This window comes from Dama dama, chromosome 20 (assembly GCF_033118175.1).
Source record: "Dama dama isolate Ldn47 chromosome 20, ASM3311817v1, whole genome shotgun sequence".
Classification (NCBI taxonomy): domain Eukaryota; kingdom Metazoa; phylum Chordata; class Mammalia; order Artiodactyla; family Cervidae; genus Dama; species Dama dama.
The window spans coordinates 88,438,251-88,461,179 of record NC_083700.1 but is presented as its reverse complement, the minus strand read 5'-3'; the positions used below and the strand labels follow the sequence as shown (position 1 = coordinate 88,461,179).

Below are 22,929 nucleotides of genomic sequence, written 5' to 3'. Positions count from 1 at the left end.
AGATCTTTGGGTTCAAGTCACCATCCAGTCCCAGTCCCCTCTGGTCCTGGCCCTGCTCCAAGTCACATCTGCTCCCTGTCCTCAAGGAGGTCACCATCAACTAGGAGAGATTCACAGACTGGGGCATTGTGTAATGCAACAGCATACCCAAGCCAGCTCCTCATGGTCAAGGTCTTACTAAACCACTGAGCCCTCATAGCTACCTTGGGAAGGAGGTACCATGGTCTCCACTTTATAATAAGGAAACAGCAGCTTAAAGAGAAGGATAAGACCAGAGTCGTCCAGCCTGGAAGTGACTGAGTCAGAAAATCACAACCTGACCACCTCCAGAACCCAAGTGGCCAGCCTGGGCCAGGGGACTTGGGTTTCAGCAAGTTCAGGGGTGTGCCAGGACTTGATCTCAACATTATCAACCTGAGTTGTTACCCTGGGCTTCCCAGCAGGGAGGAAAAGGAGAGTCTGGATCAGCGAAGGGCCCACATCTGCATGGACCCAGACCCCTGCAGAACTGAGTTGGGGCTGACAGCTTCACGGCCTCCAGCTGTTCACTCATACCCACTGTGGGCAGGCCTACAAGGACAGCAAGAGGGGTGCTTGTCCCCACCTCCAGGTTAAGTAAAGTAAAGCTGAAGGAGGTCTTGGTTTGAGGTCTAACTGTCCCCTTGTCTCAGCTCAGCCTCTTGTGAGCTCTTTAGACTTGCACGGGCCTTTGCCCCTCTCTGAGCCTCAGCTTTCTGTCTGTAAAATCGGAACACTTACACACACCACACACACTGTGAAAATGAAACGAGATAACCTGTAAAAGGACCTCACCAGTCAGAGGAGTCGGTGTGCAGAGAACGCTAAAGCTCTCAGGTGGCATATTTCCGTGGAGATAAGGAGTTTAAGAATTAGCGGCCTGAACCCTGCTGCTGACCTGCTCTATGACTCTGAGACAGTGGTTTCCCCTCTCTGAGCTTCAGATCTCCACTGGGCAGGCTGCTCTAGCCTCCTGTGTCCCTGGGCTGGAAAGGGAGTTGGTTTCCATCAGCTCGGTGGGGAGTTCTAGGCCCCTGCTGAAGGAAATCTGCCCAGCCCCCTGGCTCGTTGGAACAGCAGGAAAAGACACAAACAAAACCCAGACCCCAGTCAGTCCAGAAGTGCCTCCCTCTGACCCAGGTGAATTTGTTGAGGTCTAACCTGCCTATGACTTTGTCCACCCTCTGCACATGCTGCTCTTTCAGCCGGGAGGCTCCGCCCCATTCCTACCCTCCACAACTCAGGAGTCCCCAGCAGAAGTTTTCACACACACGCTTCACCCATGCTGACCCTTCCTCCAGGCTCCTGAATCACTTGTCCACAATAATGCCTCCAGCCTGCACCCGTGAAAGGGCCGAGCTCGTCCTAACTCATTCAATCCCTGAAGACCTGTAGGGTGGGGTCCCAGCCCTCCTCTGATACAGGAGTGGGTAAGTTCAGAGAAGCTGCGTCACACGGTAGGTGGGAGGTCTTGTTCTCCAACTCCACTCTCATGGCCTCTCACCGGCTGGGGCAGTGACTTGATTTCTGTAGAGGCTGGGGAAGCGCTTATAGTCAGGCAGTTATTTCTGAGAACGCTTATCTCCTGGGGATGGGAGGGTTCGAAGGACCTGTGGCTTGCTCAGGATGCCACAGCCCTTTCAGACTGAGCGCAATGGCTCTTGGAGGAGTTTCGTTTCCCGTTCCCAAGCCCGCTTCGTGGGGCAGTAGGGGCGGGATGGCCCCCCCAGGACCGCGGGTTGCCGACAGTTCAGGGCCGCTGCCCCCACCCACTTCGCGCTGGGAAACCCCAACCCCAGCCAGCCGTCTCGCTGTTCCTTTAAAGTCGGGCGCGGCACCTGGAGCCACCCGGAGCCGCTCCACCCGGGAGTCTCCGCCCGTCCGGCGGCCGGCCCTGAGGACGCGGATCCGAGGAGAGGTGGGGCGGGCCGCGCCCCGGAGCCCGAGCGCAGGTTCCCCGCAGCCGTCGGCCGAGCCCTGAGCGGGGGATGGGGGTGATCATCACCCGAGTTGACAGCTAAGCGGGACTCCGTGCGCCCGTCAACGCCCCCACCCGGTGGCCGAGCCCTTGCGCGGTGAAGGGGGTTTGGCACCGCTCCCACTGGAACCGGGGACGGGACGGACGGCGGCGGACTAGACCCTCGGACTCGACCCGCAGCCGGACGTTAGCGTTTCTGCGGGGGCGTGGAGAGCAGGGCTGGAGGACGGTCGCCAGGGCCGCCCCTAACGCTAGGCGCCCCCAGCAGGCCGGAGGGACCGCCTTTCCCAGGTTCGCGCTGCCCTCGGGCACGACAGCCACCATGTCTTCATCCCTGGTGGATTCGTCGGGCTCCCCGCGCCGGGACCACGCCTGACTCGACGGCGCGATGACTGCGCCCAAGGTGGGTATAAACTTAACCAGCCTCCGCCCCGGCCACCCTCCCCATCCCTGCCCCCGCCGCGTCTTCAGGAGCAGCTCGGCTCCTCCTAAGCCAACCCCGCCGGGTCCCCTTCCCTTCACCTTGACCTCAGTGGTTTAGTGCGCAGAGTCTGGACACCCAAGTCTCCTCCTAACTGTGTTGTAACTCGCAGGGTGGCCTTGGGCCATGGTGCTTGGAGACTCAGTTTGCCCCGGGGTTACAGTGAAGATAGTTCGGAACACTCTTGTTCAGATGGTTTAGTTCTTTACAGAAAACTGGCACCTAAAGTTCTCTTGTTGGTAGCTGGGACAATAGGATATTATTGTGCCCATTTCACAAGGGAGGAAACTGAGGCATGGAGAATCTAGGCAACTTACCCAGTGTCGGAGCCAGGGTTCCTCCTCTGTCCAGCTGTGTCATTGCTTGCCAGCCTCCCATTTCATCTTCACAACTTGCTCCTCCCTGGGAGGCAGTAATTTGAGCTCAGAGATGTTGAGCAGCCTGATCAAGGTCACAGAGCAAACAGAGTGGCCATAGTCAAAGGGACATTATTTACCAACAAAGGTCCGTCTAGTCAAAACTATGTTTTTCCAATAGTCATGTATGGATGTGAGAGTTGCACCATAAAGAAAACTGAGCACCGAAGAATTGATGCCTTTGAACTGTGGTGTTGGAAAAGACTCTTGAGAGTCCCTTGGACAGCAAGGAAATCAAGCCAGTCCATCCTAAAGGAGATCAGTCCTGAATATTCATTGGAAGGACTGATGCTGAAGCTGAAACTCCAATCCTTTGGCTACCTGATGCGAAGAACTGACTCATTGGAAAAGACTCTGAAGCTGGGAAAGATTGAAGGCAGGAGGAGAAGGGGATGACAGAGGAAGAGATGGTTGGATGGTATAACTGACTCAATGGACATGAGTTTGAGCAAGCTCTGGGAGTTGGTGATGGACAGGGAAGCCTGGCATGCTGCAGTCCATAAGGTCGCAAAGAGTCGGACACGACTAAGTGACTGAACTGATAGAGGGAGTGATAACTCTAGCTGGTGGGAGGTGGGGGTGGTAGCAGCAGAAAGACTTCTGAGAGGATGTGGTGTTTGGCATGGGTCTCAAAGCGGGTTGTGAAATGAGGGCCCTGAGTGGGGACAGAGGGCTCCCCGAAGGGAGCAGTAGGTGTACAGGACCCCAGGTGGCAGGAACTTGGGTGCATGGATTGGAATAGGAGGGAGCTGGAAGGAGGGGGCCAGCCTGGCAGCCTGAGTGCTGGATTGGGAATGGCACTTCTCTGGGGCTGGACTGGGGTCATGCCCTCCAGGGCAGGGACCCCTTCCTTCCTTCCCCACTCCCCTCCCCATCAGGGTCCAGGGTGCACTCCTGTGAAGGGTGAGTAAACTGCCTGGAGACCACCTCTCTGAAATGGACCAGGGGAAACTTGGGTGAGGACATCCTGCTGGTAATCCATCAGATTATTATGGGCTTCCCTGGTAGCTCAGACGGTAAAGTATCTGCCTACAATGCGGGAGACCCGGCTCCAATCCCTGGGTTGGGAAGATCCCCTGGAGAAGGAAATGGCAACCCACTCCAGTATTCTTGCCTGGAGAATCCCATGGACTGAGGATCCTGGTAGGCTACAGTCCATGGGGTTGCAAAGAGTCAGACATGACTGAGCGACTTCACTTCACTTCACTTCACTTCATCTAGCTGTGCACTCACAGGTATTTGAATTAGACTCGTGTGTGTGTGTGTGTGTTAGTTGCTCAGTTGTGTCTGACTCTTTGCAACCCCATGGATTGTAGCCCACCAGGCTCCTCTGTCCATGGAATTCTCCAGGCAAGAATACTGGAGTGAGTAGCCGTTCCCTTCTCCAGGGGATCTTCCCAGCCCAGGGAGCAAACCCCGGTATTCTGCATTGCAGGCAGATTCTTTACTATCTGAGCCCCCAGGGAGTCAGAGTAGACCTGGGTTCAGATTTGGCATTGACCTCAGACAAGCTGTCACCCTTGCAACTCCAGTGTCTTCGAGACCTAGTGCTGTTGCAAGGATTAAGATGGGGGACACCTGTAAGTGCTGGGTGTGGTTCCCAGCCCCTGTAAATGCCCGGTACACACCAGCTACCACTATCATTAGGTATGCAGGCCAAAGGAGGAGGACCCAAAAGGAAGCATCCACTGTGGATCATGCTCATCTCTGACGGGCAGCATTAATGATATTTGCATTTTTATTCTCTTATGTGGCTTCCTCCTTTCCTCCACAATGAGGAACTATTGCTTTTATAGAAATTTAAAAGCATTGTAAAAGCCCATCATACAGAGTGAAGTAAGCCAGAAAGATAAAGACCAATACAGTATACTAACACATATATATGGAATTTAGAAAGATGGTAACGATAATCCTATATGCAAAACAGAAAAAGAGACCCAGATGTACGGAACAGAATTTTGGACTCTGTGGGAGAAGGTGAGGGTGGGATGTTTCGAGAGAACAGCATCAAAACATGTATATTATCTAGGGTGAAACAGATCACCAGCCCAGGCTGGATGCATGAGACAAGTGCTTGGGCCTGGTGCACTGGGAAGACCCAGAGGAATCGGGTGGAGAGGGAGGTGGGAGGGGGGATCGGGATGGGGAATACATGTAAATCCATGGCTGATTCATGTCAATGTATGACAAAAACCACTACAATATTGTAAAGTAATTAGCCTCCAACTAATAAAAATAAATGGGAAAAAAAAAAAGCATCGTAAGTTACCTTACGATGCAAGGGTTGACACACAAGCTGTATGCTGCTTTGGCAAAGTCTCTCACCTTCCTGGACTCAGTCTCAGTTCAGTTGCTCAGTCACGTCTGACTCTTTGTGACCCCATGGACTGTAGCACGCCAGGCCTCCCTGTCCATCACCAACTCCTGGAGGTTGTGCAAACTCATGTCCATTGAGTCGGTGATGGCCTCCAACTATCTCATCCTCTGTTGTCCCCTTCTCCTTCTGCCTTCAATCTTTCCCAGCATCAGGGTCTTTTCAAATGAGTCAGTTCTTCACATCAGGTGGCCAAAGTATTGGAGTTTCAGCTTCAGCATCAGTCCTTCCAATGAATATTCAGGACTGATTTTCTTAGGATGGACTGGTTGGATCTCCTTGCTGTCCAAGGGACTCTCAAGAGTCTTTTCCAACACCACAGTTCAAAAGCATCAATTCTTCAGTACTCAGCTTTCTTTATAGTCCAACTCTCACATCCATACATGACTACTGGAAAAATCATAGCTTTGACTAGATGGACTTTTGTTGGCAAAGTAATGTCTGTGTTTTTTAGTATGCTGTCTAGGTTGGTCATAACTTTTCTTCCAAGGAGCAAGCATCTTTTAATTTCATGGCTGCAGTCACCATCTGCAGTGATTTTGGAGCCCCCCAAAATAAAGTCTGTCACTGTTTCCCCATCTATTTGCCATGAAGTGATGGGACCAGATGCCATGATCTTCGTTTTCTGAATGTTGAATTTTAAGCCAACTTTTTCACTCTCCTCTTTCACTTTCATCAAGAGGCTCTTTAGTTCTTCTTTGCTTTCTGCCATAAGGGTGGTGTCATCTGCCATAAGGGTGGACTCAGTCTAGTCATTTGCAAAACAAGAATTTCTTTCCCTGCCCTGCCCATCTGCCTCAATTATGGTCAGATGAGATGCCAGGTGTGAAGGGGAACTGTCAAGTGCCAATACATAGGCGAGGGGTTACTGTTACCGATTGGCTGGGGGTTTTTTTCTTCCAGTTTTTCCTTCTGATAGCCTCTCCTCACTGTCTTTGGAGAGAGTGTAGTAAGGTTCTTTTTCTCCCCCAGAGAAAATGCCTTGAGCTGGAGACAGGAGGTACTTGCCCCATTGACAGATTCACAGGAAGATTACCAAAGGTAATTTACAAATGGCATGTTTCTATATGCTTCTGGTAGCCTGGAGGCTCAGAAAGATTGGGGTTTACTCCTCGAGCACCTCATTTAATGTATACATTTTCTTTTTCTCACTCACGTGTACATACACACACATACACACTTTTAAAAAAATTTTTATTTATTTTTTAATTGAGGGATAATTGCTTTAAAGAATTTTGCTGTTATCTGTCAAACCTCAACATGAATCAGCCATAGGTATACATATATCCCCTCCCTTTTGAAACTCCCACCCATCTCCCTCCCCATCCCACCCCTCTAGGTTGATTCTGAGCCCCTGTTCAGTTTCCTGAGCCACACAGCAAATTCCCGTTGGCTATCTATTTTATACATGGTAATGTAAGTTTCTATGTCACTCTTTCCATACATCTCACCCTCTCCTCCCCTCTCCCCATGTCCATAGTCTACTGTCTATGTTTCTCTGTTGTTGTCCTGTAAATAAATTCTTCAGTACCATTTTTCTAGATTCTGTATATATGCATACACACGTTTTTAAACACATCTGAAAACAAGCCCTTTTGCAATCTAAAGTCTCACCTACTAGACCTTGAACACTTTGCCATGTTCTTCAGCTCCCCGAGGAGTGTGTCTTTGAATGACTGCACAGCAGTGCGTCGTTCAAATGTACCCTGTTAGGCTGGGCAAGCCCCATTTGGAAGGCTGACCAGTCTTCCTGAGGTCTATGAGTCCCCGGCCCTCTCCTTCGCTGGCTCAACTTGTGGAAGAGGAGAGGGGGACTCTGTAAGTTTTCCTGGAGAGCATGCCCTCTGTATGGATGCCCTCTATATGGAGACAGGTCAGGCACAGTTGGAGGCTTATCCCAGGACACGGCTCGCGAGCTGCAGAGTAAGGACCAAAACCAGACTCCAAGGCTGGGTGCTGCAGCAGCTGGCTGTATTCCCTTCCCTCTCCCAATCCCTCCCAGCTAGGAGAGGGGCTTTTCACTCAACAAGGTTTATTCAGCAACACTATTTCTCATTTAGGAGAATCTCTTCAACACCTGTTTATGGAGCAGCTACTAGGTGCAAGGCACTGGGGGATAGAGGTGTAAACAAGGTGGGTGCAGACCCTGCCCTCAGGGAGCTTGCTGTCTGGTGAGGACAAGACAGGAAGAGAAGTCAGACAGACAGATACCAGCTTGGTCAACGAAGGCCCAGGGAACTCTGAGTTTAAAGTGTCCCCTTTGAAGGCTTCTCGGGTGAGAGTCAAGCTGAGCGTGGAGAGGACATTGATGATAGCAAGTTACCAGGGAGAGGGAACAGCATGTACAATGACCTGGATGTTGGTTTTGGAGAGATCCCTTCCTGTCTGTATAATCTGGAGCCAGGGTTCCTCCCAGGTGATTTTTTTCCACCGCCCCTGGGCATTTTGTTTTTCCTCATTGAGATAACACCGTGTGCTTAATTTGGCAACTAAGTTGGAAAAAGTCAGATATCATAAGAATTTCCCCCTGTTGTTAAATATCTGTGCTGAGCTTGATTTTTTTTTTAAATTAGTCATGAATATTCCATCTAGATTTTATGCCATGGTTTATTCACTCTTTTCCTAGAGTTGGACATTTAGGCTCTTTCCAAATTATGACCATTAAAAAATAAGGCCACAGTAAACATCTTTTTGGGTGAAATTTTGCTTTGTGTTGTGAATTTCAGCTCCAGGCTTCTCAATGCTCTTTCCCCCTAGCGCCTGTACCCGCCCCCGGTTTCACTGTCTTCCTCTGTCAAATGGAGATTTGTTGTAGCTGTTGTTTAGTCACTAAGTCATATCTTACTCTTTTACAACTTCATGGACTGTAGCCCACCAGGCTCCTCTTCCAGGCAAGAATATTGGAGTGGGTTGCTATTTCCTTCTCTAGGGTCTCTTCCCAACCCAGGGATCGAACCCAGGTCTCCTGCATTGCAGGCGAATTCTTTACCAACTGAGCCACTGGGGAAGCCTATCAAATGGAGATAAGAGCATCACCCTTTCGAGACTGTGGCCTGGGTGAAGTGAGACAATGCATAAACAGCAAGCCCCTCTCCTGGCAGGCCTGGGGGACCCCACAGGGTTCACTCTCCTCCGTCCCAGCCTGCAGGAGACACGGAGGGGAGTCTCACACACCAGGCAGATGAGGCCTCTGAGTCCTGGGGGGAGGCCAGGCAGGAAGGAGCCACACTTAGTCCTGCCAGGTCCCAGGTGTGGAGCCAGGACCTTGGGACACATGACCCGTGGCCTTCAGAGCAGCCCTGGAGAGTTGGGAGCATCACCTCCAGTCCACAGATGAGGAAACAGAGGCACAGAGGGGTCAAACGACCCCTCCGAGATTGCGCAGTGATCTCAGGCAGGACTAAAACCTACGTGTGGTATCCAGCAGGCCTCTCACAGGGCTCATTTCTTCTTTTCTCTCCTTTTCTGTCCAGACTTGTGACAGGGCCCGCGTGGCCTCCACCCTACGCTACTGCATGATGGTCAGTGGCACGGTGGTCCTGGTGGCTGGGACCCTCTGCTTCGCCTGGTGGAGTGAAGGAGACGCAGGCCCCCCACCCAGCCGGTTAGCCCCACCCACTGGATGCCCTGAGCCTGCGGCCCCCGGTGCCCTGCTCAGGTCGGTCAGCTTCTTCTGCTGCGGCGCAGGTGGCCTGCTGCTGCTGTTCGGCCTGCTGTGGTCAGTCAAGGCCAGCACCCAGAAGCTGCCTCGATGGGACCCATACCACCTCTCCAGGGACCTGTACTACCTCACTGTGGAGTCCTCAGAGAAGGAGAGCTGCAGGTCAGATGCAGCTGCAGGGAATGGGGGCCACAGGTAGGGCCCGGTCACACCATCAGGCATTTACTCAACAAACTCCCATGGGGTTTCTCCTCTGGTCTAGGCTTTACCTACGCTTTGGGGTCCTGGAGGCTGATCAGCACTCCTGAAAGGGTTTTAAGTCCCTTGACAGAGGCAGGCTTTGACAAATCAGAGTAGTTAAAGCTGTGAAAGAGGGCAGACGTGGGCCTATGGGACCATGGAAAAATCCAGGAAGGCTTCCTGGAGGAAGTGGCAGTAGAGATTAGCATGTTATTGGGCAGAGTAGTGTAGGGGTTAAGAACTTACCCACAGGAGTCAGACCCATAGGGATCCTCTCCTGGTTCTGTTACTAACTAGCTATGGGACTTCAGGAGATTATGCAACCCCACTAACCCTCAACATCTCATCAGAAATAAAACAGGAGTCATAAGAATGACAATTGTAGCAAATGCCTATAATGTAATGTAATGTAGTTGCATGGTGTTGAGTTGCTAAGTCCTGTCTGACTCTTTGTGACCCCATGGACTGCAGCACAGGCTTCCCTGTCCTTCACTATCTCCTGGGGTTTTTTCAAACTCATGTTCATTGAGTCAGTGATGCCATGCCATCCAAACACCTCATCCTCTGGCTCCCCCTTCTCCTCCTGCCCTCTATCTTTCCCAGCATCAGGGTCTTTCCCAGTGAGTCGGCTCATAGTACTTACCTGAGATGATGTATATGAAGAACTCAGCCCAAAGCCTGGCACACAGTAGGTGCACAACAAATGTCAACTTTTCCTCAAGTGGATAAGTTGGAGAGAGGTGTCTTAAGCAGGCAGAAGAGTATGTGCAAAAGCCCAGAGATGAGGTAGGGAATGGAGAAAAAATCTTACATTTACATAATATTTCTCATGTTTTTTTAAATCACTCCCTCCCAGGAGACTATTCAGGCCTTTTTTCCCTTAATCCTCCCTCATGGAATGTTAATACCACAGATATACTGTATATTTGGTCTGCATGTATATCTGTGCTTTATACATAAACACAGTATCAGCAAGATTCCCAGAACCAATTTTTACCCTGTTGAGAATGCATGTATCATACATGCTCTTGTCATGTACTTACTGTTTCACCAAGTGTCTGCTGTGCCTGCATATATCAGGGGCCTGCATGCACGTTCCCCAGTCCAGCCCACCTGCAAGGTAAGAATTACTATTTACAGAAAAAGAGGGTGAGGGTTATACAGCTAGAAAGTGGCAGAGCCTGCTGGCTGTGAGGTGTGCGTTCCCCTATATCACTCTGTAAGCACTGGATTTGCATGCACTAAGGGCTAAACCAGATATCCATGAGTTGGCCTGGGACCTGGGCACTCTTCTTCCCTGAGTTAGAGAGGAAAATGCATCTTGAGTTAAGGAAGGTAACCGATTAGTCCCTGCTACTGGCCTGTGGCTCCCTGAGGTCACAGACAATAGAGTGTTCAACGGAAGTCCCTTAGTCCGGTGGTCAGGCCTTGGTTTGACTTTAGAGGGAAGGGCAGGACCTTGCGGCCTCTTCACTTCTCAGATGAGAAACCTGGGTCTCAGAGAGACCAGTGACCTACCTGGTCACACAGTGAGTTATTGGTTGGAACCAGATCATGCCTCAGGGTGCCTGTCCTTCCCCGCCCAGCCTGACCTGAGCACAGAGAGTGGGTGTTGTCAATACACACAGTCGTGTTGACCCAACAGGGTCTGGGCCACAGCTGCATGTCAGGCGGGGGAACCCAGCCTTCTTTCCCAGCTGGGCCAGGGAGGAACTCATCCACTGCAGGGCACTCATGGCCCATCAAGTTCAGAGACCATGTCTTAGGCTCAGAGCCAGAGTGGCTTCATGTTGGGGAGGCTGCTTCTGCTAATGGCTCTGTCTTTTCCCTGGGGCTGAGCCGTCCTGGCCCTCCTACTGAAAGCCCAGCATCTGGGCCCCATGGGAAGGTCACTTAGCTGTCCCTGCCTCCAGCTGCCTTGCTGTCTGTGGGTAACTCCAGGTTAGAGACAAAGACCATCTAGGCTGATGACTTGGGTGGGCCCATTTCCCTCTTGGGGCCTCAGTTTCCTCATTTATTCATCTGCTTATTCTTTCATGCATTTCACCAACATTTACTGAGTACCTAATTCTGCAGGGCACTGATAATGAAGCAGTGGACGAAATAGACAAAACCCCTACTCTCAGGGGCTCCCGTATGAAATGTCAGCCCTACATGAAGTGCCTGGGTGGGAGGCCTCTGAGATCCCCCACCCCCAACCACAGTGAGAACAGCAGAAAAAAGCATGGGTCTAGTCGGACATATGGCTGTCAGTGTCTACTCTTTCCTAAGCTGTGTGTTCTTGAGCCTGTTACTTAGACTCTCTGAGCCATATCTAGTTTTTCCCGTCAATCCTGGAATTTTCCCTAGGTTTGCCGTTAGGCTCAAATGAGATGATACGTGGGGAGGTGTAGTTACTGCAAAACTCAATCCTCTTCATTTGCTTTCATTTGATGATGTACTTTCATGCCCACTGATTTAAGCCTCGCTGCTTAAAAGGCAATGTAAGGTCCATTTTACAGATGAGAAAGCTGAGGTATGGAGAGATTAGGGATCGGGTAGGGGAGGTGTGATGGTTGGCGTTGACAGGGGCTTTGCTGCTTGGTTGATGTGCGGCCCTAGTTTACCTGTGCGATGACTGACCAGGCTTGTCACAAGTGTGAAATGAGATTAGAGAGCTTGAGTGTAGGAGCAAATAGTGCTTCACCCCTGGTCCCTTTCCCCTTTCCTGACTATAGATGGTTGTCTGACTCTGCTGAATGGTGGAGAAGCTGATGCTAGGCTCAGATTGTCTGTCGCCGCCAGGCTCAGTGAAGCTTCCTGAGCACGGGGACCACAGCGGCCTGCCCGCCACACCCAGCTGCAGGGAGCCACGTCCAGAATACGCCATGAATGGGTCTGCCCCTCAAGTGTGTGATGTGGTCTCCCTGCCTTGGGCTTCATGTTTACCAAGTTTCTGGCTTTCGGGACCATGACTGTGGTGACCTGGGGCTGGGTGGGCCCAGCTGGCTAGCTGAGATGGTGTGAGGGCTACTGCACCTCTGCCCTCTAAGCAAACTTCCTGCTGTGGGCTGGTCTCACCTGGCAGCTATGACCTGCCCTGCCAGCTGTTGCCTGCTGAAGCAGTGCCAGGAGTACCCAAAGCCTGCCTCATGTCTCCTGGGCTTGGAGAAGTAGGGAGTGGCTGGGGCATGGCTAGGAGGTGAGCAGGGCAGGAGATGTGGGCTTCTGGAAGCCTAATCATCTGTATTTTCCTGAGTGTTGTCAAAGCATTTTCCATTTTCCCTTTCTCTGAATCTATAAAGTAGAAATTGTTATCCTCATTTTACAAATGAGAAAAAAGAGGGTCAGATTGGGTATGAACATAGCCTAGGTCACATAGCAATTGAACCTAGCTTGCCTGCCTCCAGGAGCAATATTCTTTGTCTGCCCTCGCAAATGACACTGTGAGTCAGAGGCGGGTGGGACCCCTTATCAGCTTCCTTGACCAAAGTGCCCCTGTATTATCTCATTTAATCTTCACATGGTCCTGTGAGGTCGGTGCCTATATTGTCCCGTCCCCGTTTACAGATGGGGAAACTGGGGCTCAGGTTAATAGAATGACTTGACTGTTTGCAAAAGTTTTCACTTTCATCTCAGGTTCAAAGGATTTGTTAACAAAATAAGCCACTCGTTACATACAAATAAATAATACAGATATTTATTAGAGAATTACCTAACTTATTTTCAACATACTAACATTAACAGGAAAGAGAAATAGACCAGAGACTACATCACCAAATTGGGTTTTGACCAACATCCAGACTTGAACAGCGCTGAGAAGTCCCGTGTCACAGCACATTTAGAGTCCCAATTGGGAAAGGGTCCCAGGCAGCGCGTCGGCTCTGTGTGTGAGACTTCAAAGAGTGCAGTTTGAAGTCCCATTTATAATCCCAGGATGGTGGCAAACTGATATCATCATCAATATGTGACCAAATTGCAGCTCTGGCTTCATGTTAATGCTGTTTATTTTGTCTTGTGAAACTTGAAATGTGGTTCAGCCTGGGGCTTGGTTGGCCACATCCCCTCTAGTGGCTCAACAATCCCAAGATTTCTCCCCCATCTTATCTATGGTGCTGCAAGTCTTGCGCTCATAGCAGTCATTCACAGTAGGGGCAGTGTCCAGGCAGGTTAGAAGCAAGGTCAGAGGCCTGCTCTGCTTTGTCTCTGAAGCCTGAACATGACTATTCATTTAATTTCCCTAACACTGACCCACGATCTCCCACTGAGAATGTGGCTGGGCAGGGAGCTGAACTGGCCAACGCTGTGACTCATAATCAATCCTAGAGATGCTTGGGGTGGGAAGGGACCTCCAGAATCACCTGTCAGCCCCTGTATGTGGCAGTATCTCCCCAAAGCAGAAGCACCCCAGACATAGGATCAGTGACATTCCTACCCCCAAGGTCCTGGGCAGGGAAGGAGCACTGACTCCCTACAGGTGATTCTCCAGGGCCCTGAGAGGACAGAGGGTCAGCCTCATTTTCATCAGCTCTGGTGTGACTGGGATGCAAGTGATCTATTCTTGGAATCTAGAGGGCAGAGCCTGGTCAGAAGAGCCTGGAGGGATCTCAAGTCCCTCCAGGGTGGTTTATCTAGGGGAGGTGGGGGAAAGTCACAAGAAAGCCAAGCTGCTCAGAGATAGATATGGTTGTCTGAGTAGATAGTGAGCTCCCTGTCTCTGGAGGTATGCAAGCAGAGGCAGTCACTTAGCAGACTTACCATATCAGGGCCTCAAGCATTCAGATGGGCAGGGGAATTGAGGTCTCCTATCTTGCCCTGAGCAGCTGCAACTCCAGACCTTGTAAGGGAGATTACAATAAGATGGAAGTCTTTCTCCCCATGGATCATCATTTAGTTTTTCAACAAACAACCCCCCCCCCCCCCATCCCCAGTATCAATCCCTGGACACTTAAAGTCAGTCCCTGCCCTAGGGGACCACCAGGTGGGGTCAGCGTCGTGACGGGGGGAAGAGTCCTGTGGGGGCCCAGAGCAGGGAGTGGGAGCTTGGTGAGGGGAGGTCAGCAGAGCTCTCCAGAGGAGACTCCAAGGACAGGTGGGAACTGATAGGGAAGCAGGGAAGGTGTGAGGGAGGTGGGAAGGACTTTCCCTGCATAGAGAATTGAGGAGACAGAGGGTGCGATGAGGCCGGGTGGAGAACTAACGGAATGGAGATCTGACTACAAGGGAGGGAGAGTACAGTCGAGGAGCTGAGGGGGCCAGGCGCTGGTGGCTGTCACGCTCCCGCTGTGTCTGCGGGGCCAGGGAACCCCGTAGCCTCCCTCCCCCCCTCCCTGGTGTGCATCGGGTTTTTCCCCAGCCCTGCTGATAGCCTCTCTTCGGTCCCTCTAGGACCCCGAAGGTGGTTACCATCCCCACTTATGAGGAGGCTGTGCGCTGCCCACTGGCTGGGGGGCTCTCGACACCACCTGCGTCCCCTGTGGAGGAAGACCTGGAGCGCAGTGCCTCGGAGGATGCCCTGCCTGGGGCTCAGCCCCCCTTGCCTCCACCCAGTTATGAGAGCCTCATCTTCGCTGCTGGTGGCATCTCTGGAGAGGCAGCACCTGGGGCTGCATGCTTCCTTGCGGGCCCTGTTCAGATTACAGAGGGTGGAAGTTCAAGTCTTCTAGCAGGCCTGGAAGCTGGAGACCAATGATGGGCTTCTTCTAAGTGTCTGGCCCAGTGCCCGGTACACACAGGCAGTCAACAAATACTGCTGAATGCTGTTTTGTTTTTTCGATCGCTGTGTAACAAATGGCTGAAAATAAATCCATTTTATGATCTCTCATGGTCCTGTGGATTGCCTGGGCCCAGCTGGGCGGTTCTACTGCCCTTTGTGTGTTGTTGGGGCTCCTGTCCCTGGGGCCCAGTGCGCCCACGATGGCACTTTCACATGGCTGGCAGTTACTGTTGGCTGTCAGCTGGGAAATATTCTTGTGCTGATGAGGAAATTGGGGCCTAGAGGCAGAGCCAGGACTGGCCCAAAGTAATGCACTGAGTTTTGGTTATACCAAAAGAACATGAACTCTGAATTCAGGCCATCTGCGCATGAGTTCCACAGGTACCAGCTGAGTGACTTTGGATGAGTGACCATAACCTCTCTCTGCCTCAGCTTCCTCATCTGTTAAATGGGAATTACAGAGGCACCAGCCCCTACCTTAGAGAGCTGAGTTTTGAGCATTAAATGAGATGATAGCAGGTGACATTATGAGATCACACTGAAGCTGCAGGCTCAGTGTTAACGCAGCAAACAATAAATGCAGACTTCTGAGCCCAGTGGCAGTGTCTCTTAAGTATGCAGTGATTGTTGGATTTTGTTAGTAGAGGTAACCCCCCTCCAGTAGGTGCCTCTGCTCCTAGACCTCCTGTGACAGGGAGCTCCACGCCTCTTCTTGTATTCCAGATATGATAGAAATGTCTGCTTCCAGAATGTCATACCCCATTCACAGATGAGAAAACTGGCCCAGAGAGGTTAAGTAACCTTCCGAGGGTCATTCCGCAAGCAGGAGTTCCAAGTCCTGGGGCTTAGTCAGTTTTGTAGGTACAGCATTCCCCGAGGAGCTTCCCATTTACCAGGCCAGGCTCCCTGCAGTTCACATCCTCAAGGTGTTTGCTACAGGTAGTGTCTCCATTGAACAGGTGTGGAAACTGAGTCTAAGAGAGGTAAAATCACAGAGAATAAGTTTTTCATGTAAATAAAAGTTTTCATTCAGGCCTGGTTGGACTCGTCTTTGGATCCTCCCATTTAGGCCTGGACCAGCTCGTTACCTGCCATCCCGTCTCCCTGCTTCTGCCAGGGTCCGCTGACGTCTCTTCAAAGTTTAGTGGAAAGTGTTAGTTGCTCAGTTGTGCTGACTCTCTGCAAACCCAGGGACTTGTAGCCTACCAGGCTACTCACCCACGGAATTCTCCAGGCAAGAATACTGGCGTGGGTGGCCATTCCCTTCTCCAGAGGATCTTCCTGACCCAGAGATCAAACTCGGGTCTCCATTGCAGGCACATTCTTTACCATCTGAGCCACCATGGAACTCCACTGAACAGAGTGAGCCTGATCAAACTCAGATCTGTGACACCCCTCCTGGGCTCAAAACCCTGAGTGGTTCCCAGGTCACTTTGAGTAATGAAATCTCTAATGAGGATGGTGTGGGTGGGTCTGGATCCCTGCCCTCGCTCTCTGCTGTAATCGGCCCTCCTACGGGCCTTGATTCCTGTCTTCTATCTTTGGAAGTTTTCCTCCAGGCTTACTTCTACTTCTTATGCTCCTCACATCTTTGTCTGAACCTTTCTTCAAGATGCCATCTTGAGCCAATCTGATAAAACTATTATTCCACCCAGCACCTTGCACTCCCAGCCTCCTCCCTGCTCTACATTTGAGTAACACCTGTCATCATTTAATATTTCACCTTTAAAAAATTTGTGAGTTTGTTTATTATGTTTCTACTCACCAGCAAGCTCTCTGAGAGCAGGGATCTTCTTGCTTCTTTCCTTTACTATTATATACACACAATATACACAATTATACAATTCCTTCACCTAAAGCTTAGAAACAGTGCCTGGCCTGTGGAAGATGCTCAGTAGATATTTGTTGACTGAGAATGAATCAAAACAGGTCAGCTATCCTGGTTATTCCTGGGCCCTCTCTCAGCCACCTGAGCCAGATCTTGTGGTTCTTCTCATGGATCTTGTGGATCCTCTCCCTTCCCCATCACCAGATCCTGGATCCCTACCCTGTACTCCTTTCTCTCTTCCTTGTGTGTGCCTTGTATTTCCTGCTATGATGGAGATGCAGGTTTGAATTCTGCCTTGGCCTTGACCTTTCTGTGGGACCCCGAGATGCGCAGGTGCAGGCACATGCGTGTTCACACGCGCACACACACCAGCTTTCACTGTGTACCTTGGGGATTTGGCTGGGGGTGGTGCAAGGGACTCATCAGGACCTCTGCAATTCCTATGGGGTTAAAGGGGTTCCAGGCTGAGAAGCAAAGCCCAGCTTCCCTCCTACCTCCAAACCGAAGAATTTCCCCCAGGCAGGTGAGTTAATGAGTTGCAGGTGTGATTTGGAGGCACCACATTTGCCAAGCAGGAGCTGGAAGAGGCAGGGGCTGGGGAGGGCTGGAAGACTGGAAAAACTTTTTCTATAGTCCTAAGTCATCTGCGTCCCAACTGAAAGTCCTCGGGAGGGGCAGTGGTTTGCTCAAGGTCACCAGCTCCTTGCAGGCCAAGCCAGGGCCATGGAGCCAGTCTCCTGACAAGCCAGGGTCCCTTCTGAGCTGCAGTGGCCTCAACTGTGAACTGGGAAGGGCTCAGGTTGAGCAGCCCCATGAGGCTGGGTCTGTCAACCCAGCCCCCAGGAGGCGCTGGTTCTCTTTCTGGTCTCTTTCCTCCTGGGCCCGGCTGACCAGTTTATTCGTCCATCCCCCAGAGCTCACCTCTGATGCCTGTCACCAGGCATGGGACATCAGAGACACTCTTGTCTCAGGCCTCACCCCCTCCTTGCACTGGGCTCCTCTTTTGACCTGGTTTCCTCTGCGTTGACTGGTGACCCCACCCCCTGGGGCTCACCACCTCAAATCAGTTGGAAAATTCCCTCTCTCTCCATCCCTTCAGCAGCTCTTTTAAAAAGTGTTCATTTTAATCTTTATAGCCCTAGGTTTCTGCTAGAGTCTGGTGACTGCCCCTCACTTCTACCATCTCCTTTTGCTTCTTCCAACCTGATCTCAGACCCAGAGGATGGATACAAAATGAAAATCCAACCCCGCTCCCCAGTGTCACTCCCCACATAACTCCCTTGGAGACTCCCCACTGGCCTCTGAAAGATGCCGGCTCCCCTGGCCTGACCCCAGTTCTCCTGCCTGTGCTTCCTCTCCTGCCTCCCTCTCCTCTGGAGCTGACAGTCATCCCTCCATTCCCCAAATATGAATTGAGAGCCGACCAGGTCTAACCCCTGGAGATCCAACAATGAACAAAACAAAGCCCCAAGCCTGTAGGAGCTCGAGTTCTAGTGGGGGAATTCAGATAAGAGGTGAGATTCATAAATTATGTGTAGTGTAATCGATGGTGCTGAGCACTATGGAGAAGAGTAAATTAGGAAAGGAGGGCAGGGGACACCTGGGGGAGGGGCGTCCTGCAGTTTTGGATGTCACACCAGAGAAGGCTTCATTGTGAAGCTGACATCTGCATATAGACTTGAAGGAGGTAAGGGAGGGAGCTGTGCAGATATCTGGAGAAAGAGCCTTCTAGATGGAAGGATGAACAGGTGCAAAGGCCCTGGGTGCTTGTGTATTCCCAGAAAAGCATACAGCCAGGATGAATAGGGTAGAATGAGTGAGGGGAGGTGTGGCAGGAGGCTATCTCAGAGCAGTGATAGGCTGGGCAGATTATCTAGGGTTTTATAAGCCATTTTAAGTCCTGAGTTTTACTCTGATAGGGAAGGGAACCATTGCAGGGCTCTGAGGAGAGAGGTGACATGGTCTAACCTGGCATTTGGGTTGGGAAGACTCTGTAGCCAGCAAGGGTAGAAGCAGAGACCACTTAGAAGGATAGACAAGATGGGCCTCAGACCAAAGTGATGGGCCGTAGTGGGAGTGAGTGGAATTCTCCAGGCCAGAATATTAGAGTGGGTAGCCTTTCTCTTCTCCAGAGGATCTTCCCAATCCAGGGATCAAACCCAGGCCTCCCACATTACAGGCAGATTCTTTATCAGCTGAGCCACAAAGGAAGCCCAAGAATACTGGAGTGGGTAGCCTATCCCTTCTCCAGCAGATCTTCCTGAGCCAGGAATCGAACCGGGGTCTCCTGCATTGCAGGCAGATTCTTTACCAACTGAGCTACCAGGAAAGCCCTCTGTCCCAGAGGCAGGGCCAATAGCATATGGATGAGAGAGAGGAAGTGAGGATGGTGGCCAGGGTATCCAGGTGGTAGAAGGATGGAGCTGAATGGAGGCGCAGGTAGGGGACGGGGGAGGATGATGCAGTGTGGGGGTGGTGTGCGCACAGCCTTTAGTTTTACCTCCAGCCATGTGTCAGTGCTCACTTGCCTCTGGGCCTTTGCACATGTTGATCTCTTTGCCTGAACTGCTTTTCCTGCCCTGACAGAAGAATGCCAGCAGGCTTCTCAAGAGTTCCTCCTGTCTTCTTTGGAGAAATGTTTGTTTAGTTCTTTGGCCCATTTTTTGATTGGGTCATTTATTTTTCTGGAATAAAAGATGCTCAACATCACTCATTATCAGAGAAATGCAAATCAAGACCACAATGAGGTACCATTACACGCCAGTCAGAATGGTTGCTATCCAAAAGTCTACAAGCAATAAATGCTGGAGAGGGTGTGGAAAAAAGGAAACCCTCTTACACTGTTGGTGGGAATGCAAACTAGTACAGCCGCTATGGAGAACAGTGAGGAGATTCCTTAAAAAACTGGAAATAGAACTGTCATATGACCCAGCAATCCCACTCCTGGGCATACACACCAAGGAAACCAGAATTGAAAGAGATATGTGTACCCCAATGTTCATCGTAGCACTGTTTACAATAGCTAGGACATGGAAGCAACCTAGATGCCCATCGGCAGAAGAATGGATAAGAAAGCTGTGGTACCAGCAATCAGAACAGAAAAAGAAGTAAAAGGAATCCAGATAGGAAAAGAAGAAGTGAAACTCTCGCTGTTTGCAGATGACATGATCCTCTACATAGAAAACCCTAAAGACTCTTCCAGAAAATTACTAGAGCTAATGAATGAATATAGTAAAGTTGCAGGATATAAAAGTAACACACAGAAATCCCTTGCATTCCTATATACTAACAATGAAAAAACAGAAAGAGAAATTAAGGAAACAATACCATTCACCATTGCAACAAAAAGAATAAGATACTTAGGAGTATATCTACCTAAAGAAACAAAAGACCTATACATAGAAAACTATAAAACACTGATGAAAGAAATCAAAGAGGACACAAACAGATGGAGAAACATACCATGCTCATGGATTGGAAGAATCAATATTGTCAAAATGGCTATTCTACCCAAAGCAATCTATAGATTCAATGCAATCCCTATCAAGCTACCAACGGTATTTTTCACAGAACTAGAACAAATAATTTCACAATTTGTATGGAAATACAAAAAACCTCGAATAGCCAAAGTAATCTTGAGAAAGAAGAATGGAACTGGAGGAATCAACCTGCCTGACTTCAGACTATACTACAAAGCCACAGTCATCAAGACAGTATGGTACTGGCACAAAGACAGAAATATAGATCAATGGAACAGAATAGAAAGCCCAGAGATAAATCCACGAACCTATAGACACATTATCTTTGACAAAGGAGGCAAGGATATACAATGGAAAAAAGACAACCTCTTTAACAAGTGGTGCTGGGAAAGCTGGTCAATCACTTGTAAAAGAATGAAAATAGAACACTTTCTAACACCATACACAAAAATAAACTCAAAATGGATTAAAGATCTAAATGTAAGACCAGAAACTATAAAACTCCTAGAGGAGAACATAGGCAAAACACTCTCCGACATAAACCACAGCAAGATCCTCTATGACCCACCTCCCAGAATATTGGAAATAAAAGCAAAACTAAACAAATGGGACCTAATGAAACTTAAAAGCTTTTGCACAACAAAGGAAACTATAAGTAAGGTGAAAAGACAGCCCTCAGATTGGGAGAAAATAATAGCAAATGAAGAAACAGACAAAGGATTAATCTCAAAAATATACAAGCAACTCTTGAAGCTCAATTCCAGAAAAATAAACGACCCAATCAAAAAATGGGCCAAAGAACTAAACAGACATTTCTCCAAAGAAGACATACAGATGGCTAACAAACACATGAAAAGATGCTCAACATCACTCATTATCAGAGAAATGCAAATCAAAACCACAACGATGTACCATTACACGCCAGTCAGGATGGCTGCTATCCAAAAGTCTACAAGCAATAAATGCTGGAGAGGGTGTGGAGAAAAGGGAACCCTCTTACACTGTTGGTGGGAATGCAAACTAATACAGCCGCTATGGAAAACAGTGTGGAGATTTCTTAAAAAACTGGAAATAGAACTGCCATATGACCCAGCAATCCCACTTCTGGGCATACACACCGAGGAAACCAGATCTGAAAGAGACATGTGCACCCCAATGTTTATCGCAGCACTGTTTATAATAGCCAGGACATGGAAGCAACCTAGATGCCCATCAGCAGATGAATGGATAAGGAAGCTGTGGTACATATACACCATGGAATATTACTCAGCCGTTAAAAAGAATTCATTTGAACCAGTTCTAATGAGATGGATGAAACTGGAGCCCATTATACAGAGTGAAGTAAGCCAGAAAGATAAAGAACATTACAGCATACTAACACATATATATGGAATTTAGAAAGATGGTAACGATAACCCTATATGCAAAACAGAAAAAGAGACACAGAAGTACAGAACAGACTTTTGAACTCTGTGGGAGAAGGTGAGGGTGGGATGTTTCAAAAGAACAGCATGTATATTATCTATGGTGAAACAGATCACCAGCCCAGGTGGGATGCATGATACAAGTGCTCAGGCCTGGTGCACTGGGAAGACCCAGAGGAATCGGGTGGAGAGGGAGGTGGGAGGGGGGATCGGGATGGGGAATACGTGTAACTCTATGGCTGATTCATATCAATGTATGACAAAACCCACTGAAAAATAAATAAATAAATAAAGGAAAAAAATAAAAAAGAAAGCTGTGGTATGTATACATGATGGAATATTACTCAGCCATTAAAAAGAATACATTTTAACCAGTTCTAATGAGGTGGATGAAACTGGAACCTATTATACAGAATGAAGTAAGTCAGAACGAAAAACACCAATACACTATACTAACACATATATATGGAATTTAGAAAGATGGTAACGATGACTCTATATGTGAGACAACAAAAGAGACACAGATGTATAGAACAGTCTCTTGGACTCTGTGGGAGAAGGCGACGGTGGGATGATTTGAGAGAATAGCATTGAAACATGTATATTATCATATGTGAAACAGATCAGCAGTCCAGGTTCCATGCATGAGACAGGGTGCTCAGGGCTGGTGCACTGGGATGACCCTGAGGGATGAGATGGGGAGGGAGGTGGGAGGGGGGTTCAGGATGGGGAACACATGTACACCATGACTGATTCATGTCAATGTATGGCAAACCCACTATAATATTGTAAACTAATTAGCCTTCAATTAAAATAAATAACTAAATCCCTCCTGGGACTCCATCCTTTCATTCCCGCCTTGGGCCACCCCCTCCCCAGTCTCTGCCTCTGTCTGCTTTGTGCACTTGCTGGACCTCAGATGTGTCTCAGAGTCTTTACCATGTTGTGCCCCGCGAAATAGGAAAGAAGGTGAAAGTGAAGTCGCTCAGTCGTGTCCGACCCTTTGGGACCCCATGGGCTGTATTGTAGGCTGCCAGGCTCCTCCGTCCATGGGATTTTCCAGGTAAGAATACTGGAGTGGTTTGTCATTTCCTTCTCCAGGGGATCTTCCCGACCCAGAACTCGAACCCGGGTATCCCACACTGCAGGTAGACTCTTTACCATCTGAGCCACCACCAGCCATCACGCTGAAAAACCATGTTCTCAGCTACCCACACCTCGGAGTGAGCTACATATAGCAGGTACTCAACAGGACTGACTTGGGGCCTCGTTTGAACCCTGGCTCTGCTCTTTACAGGCTCTGCGATCTTGGGCCGCTTATCCTGCCTTTGAGAG

The 22,929-nt window shown here is 49.7% G+C and overlaps 1 protein-coding gene across 6 annotated transcripts; it reads left to right on the top strand.

Annotated features, from left to right (window-relative positions):
* Positions 1-1,256: 1,256 nt before the first annotated feature.
* Positions 1,257-14,966, top strand: TMEM61 (transmembrane protein 61). 6 transcript variants are annotated; one of them, XM_061121796.1, is made up of 4 exons: positions 1,775-2,399; positions 6,240-6,308; positions 8,741-8,925; positions 14,536-14,966. In XM_061121796.1, the coding sequence occupies exons 1-4, from the start codon at positions 2,385-2,387 to the stop codon at positions 14,837-14,839; spliced, it is 573 nt and encodes a 190-aa protein (XP_060977779.1). In that variant the 5' UTR covers positions 1,775-2,384; the 3' UTR covers positions 14,840-14,966. The 6 variants fall into 6 exon arrangements, with proteins under 6 accessions (XP_060977778.1, XP_060977779.1, XP_060977775.1 ...); XM_061121792.1 differs by having other exon boundaries at positions 1,781-2,399; positions 8,741-9,090; XM_061121791.1 differs by having other exon boundaries at positions 1,815-2,399; positions 8,741-9,123.
* The last annotated feature ends 7,963 nt before the right edge of the window (positions 14,967-22,929 follow it).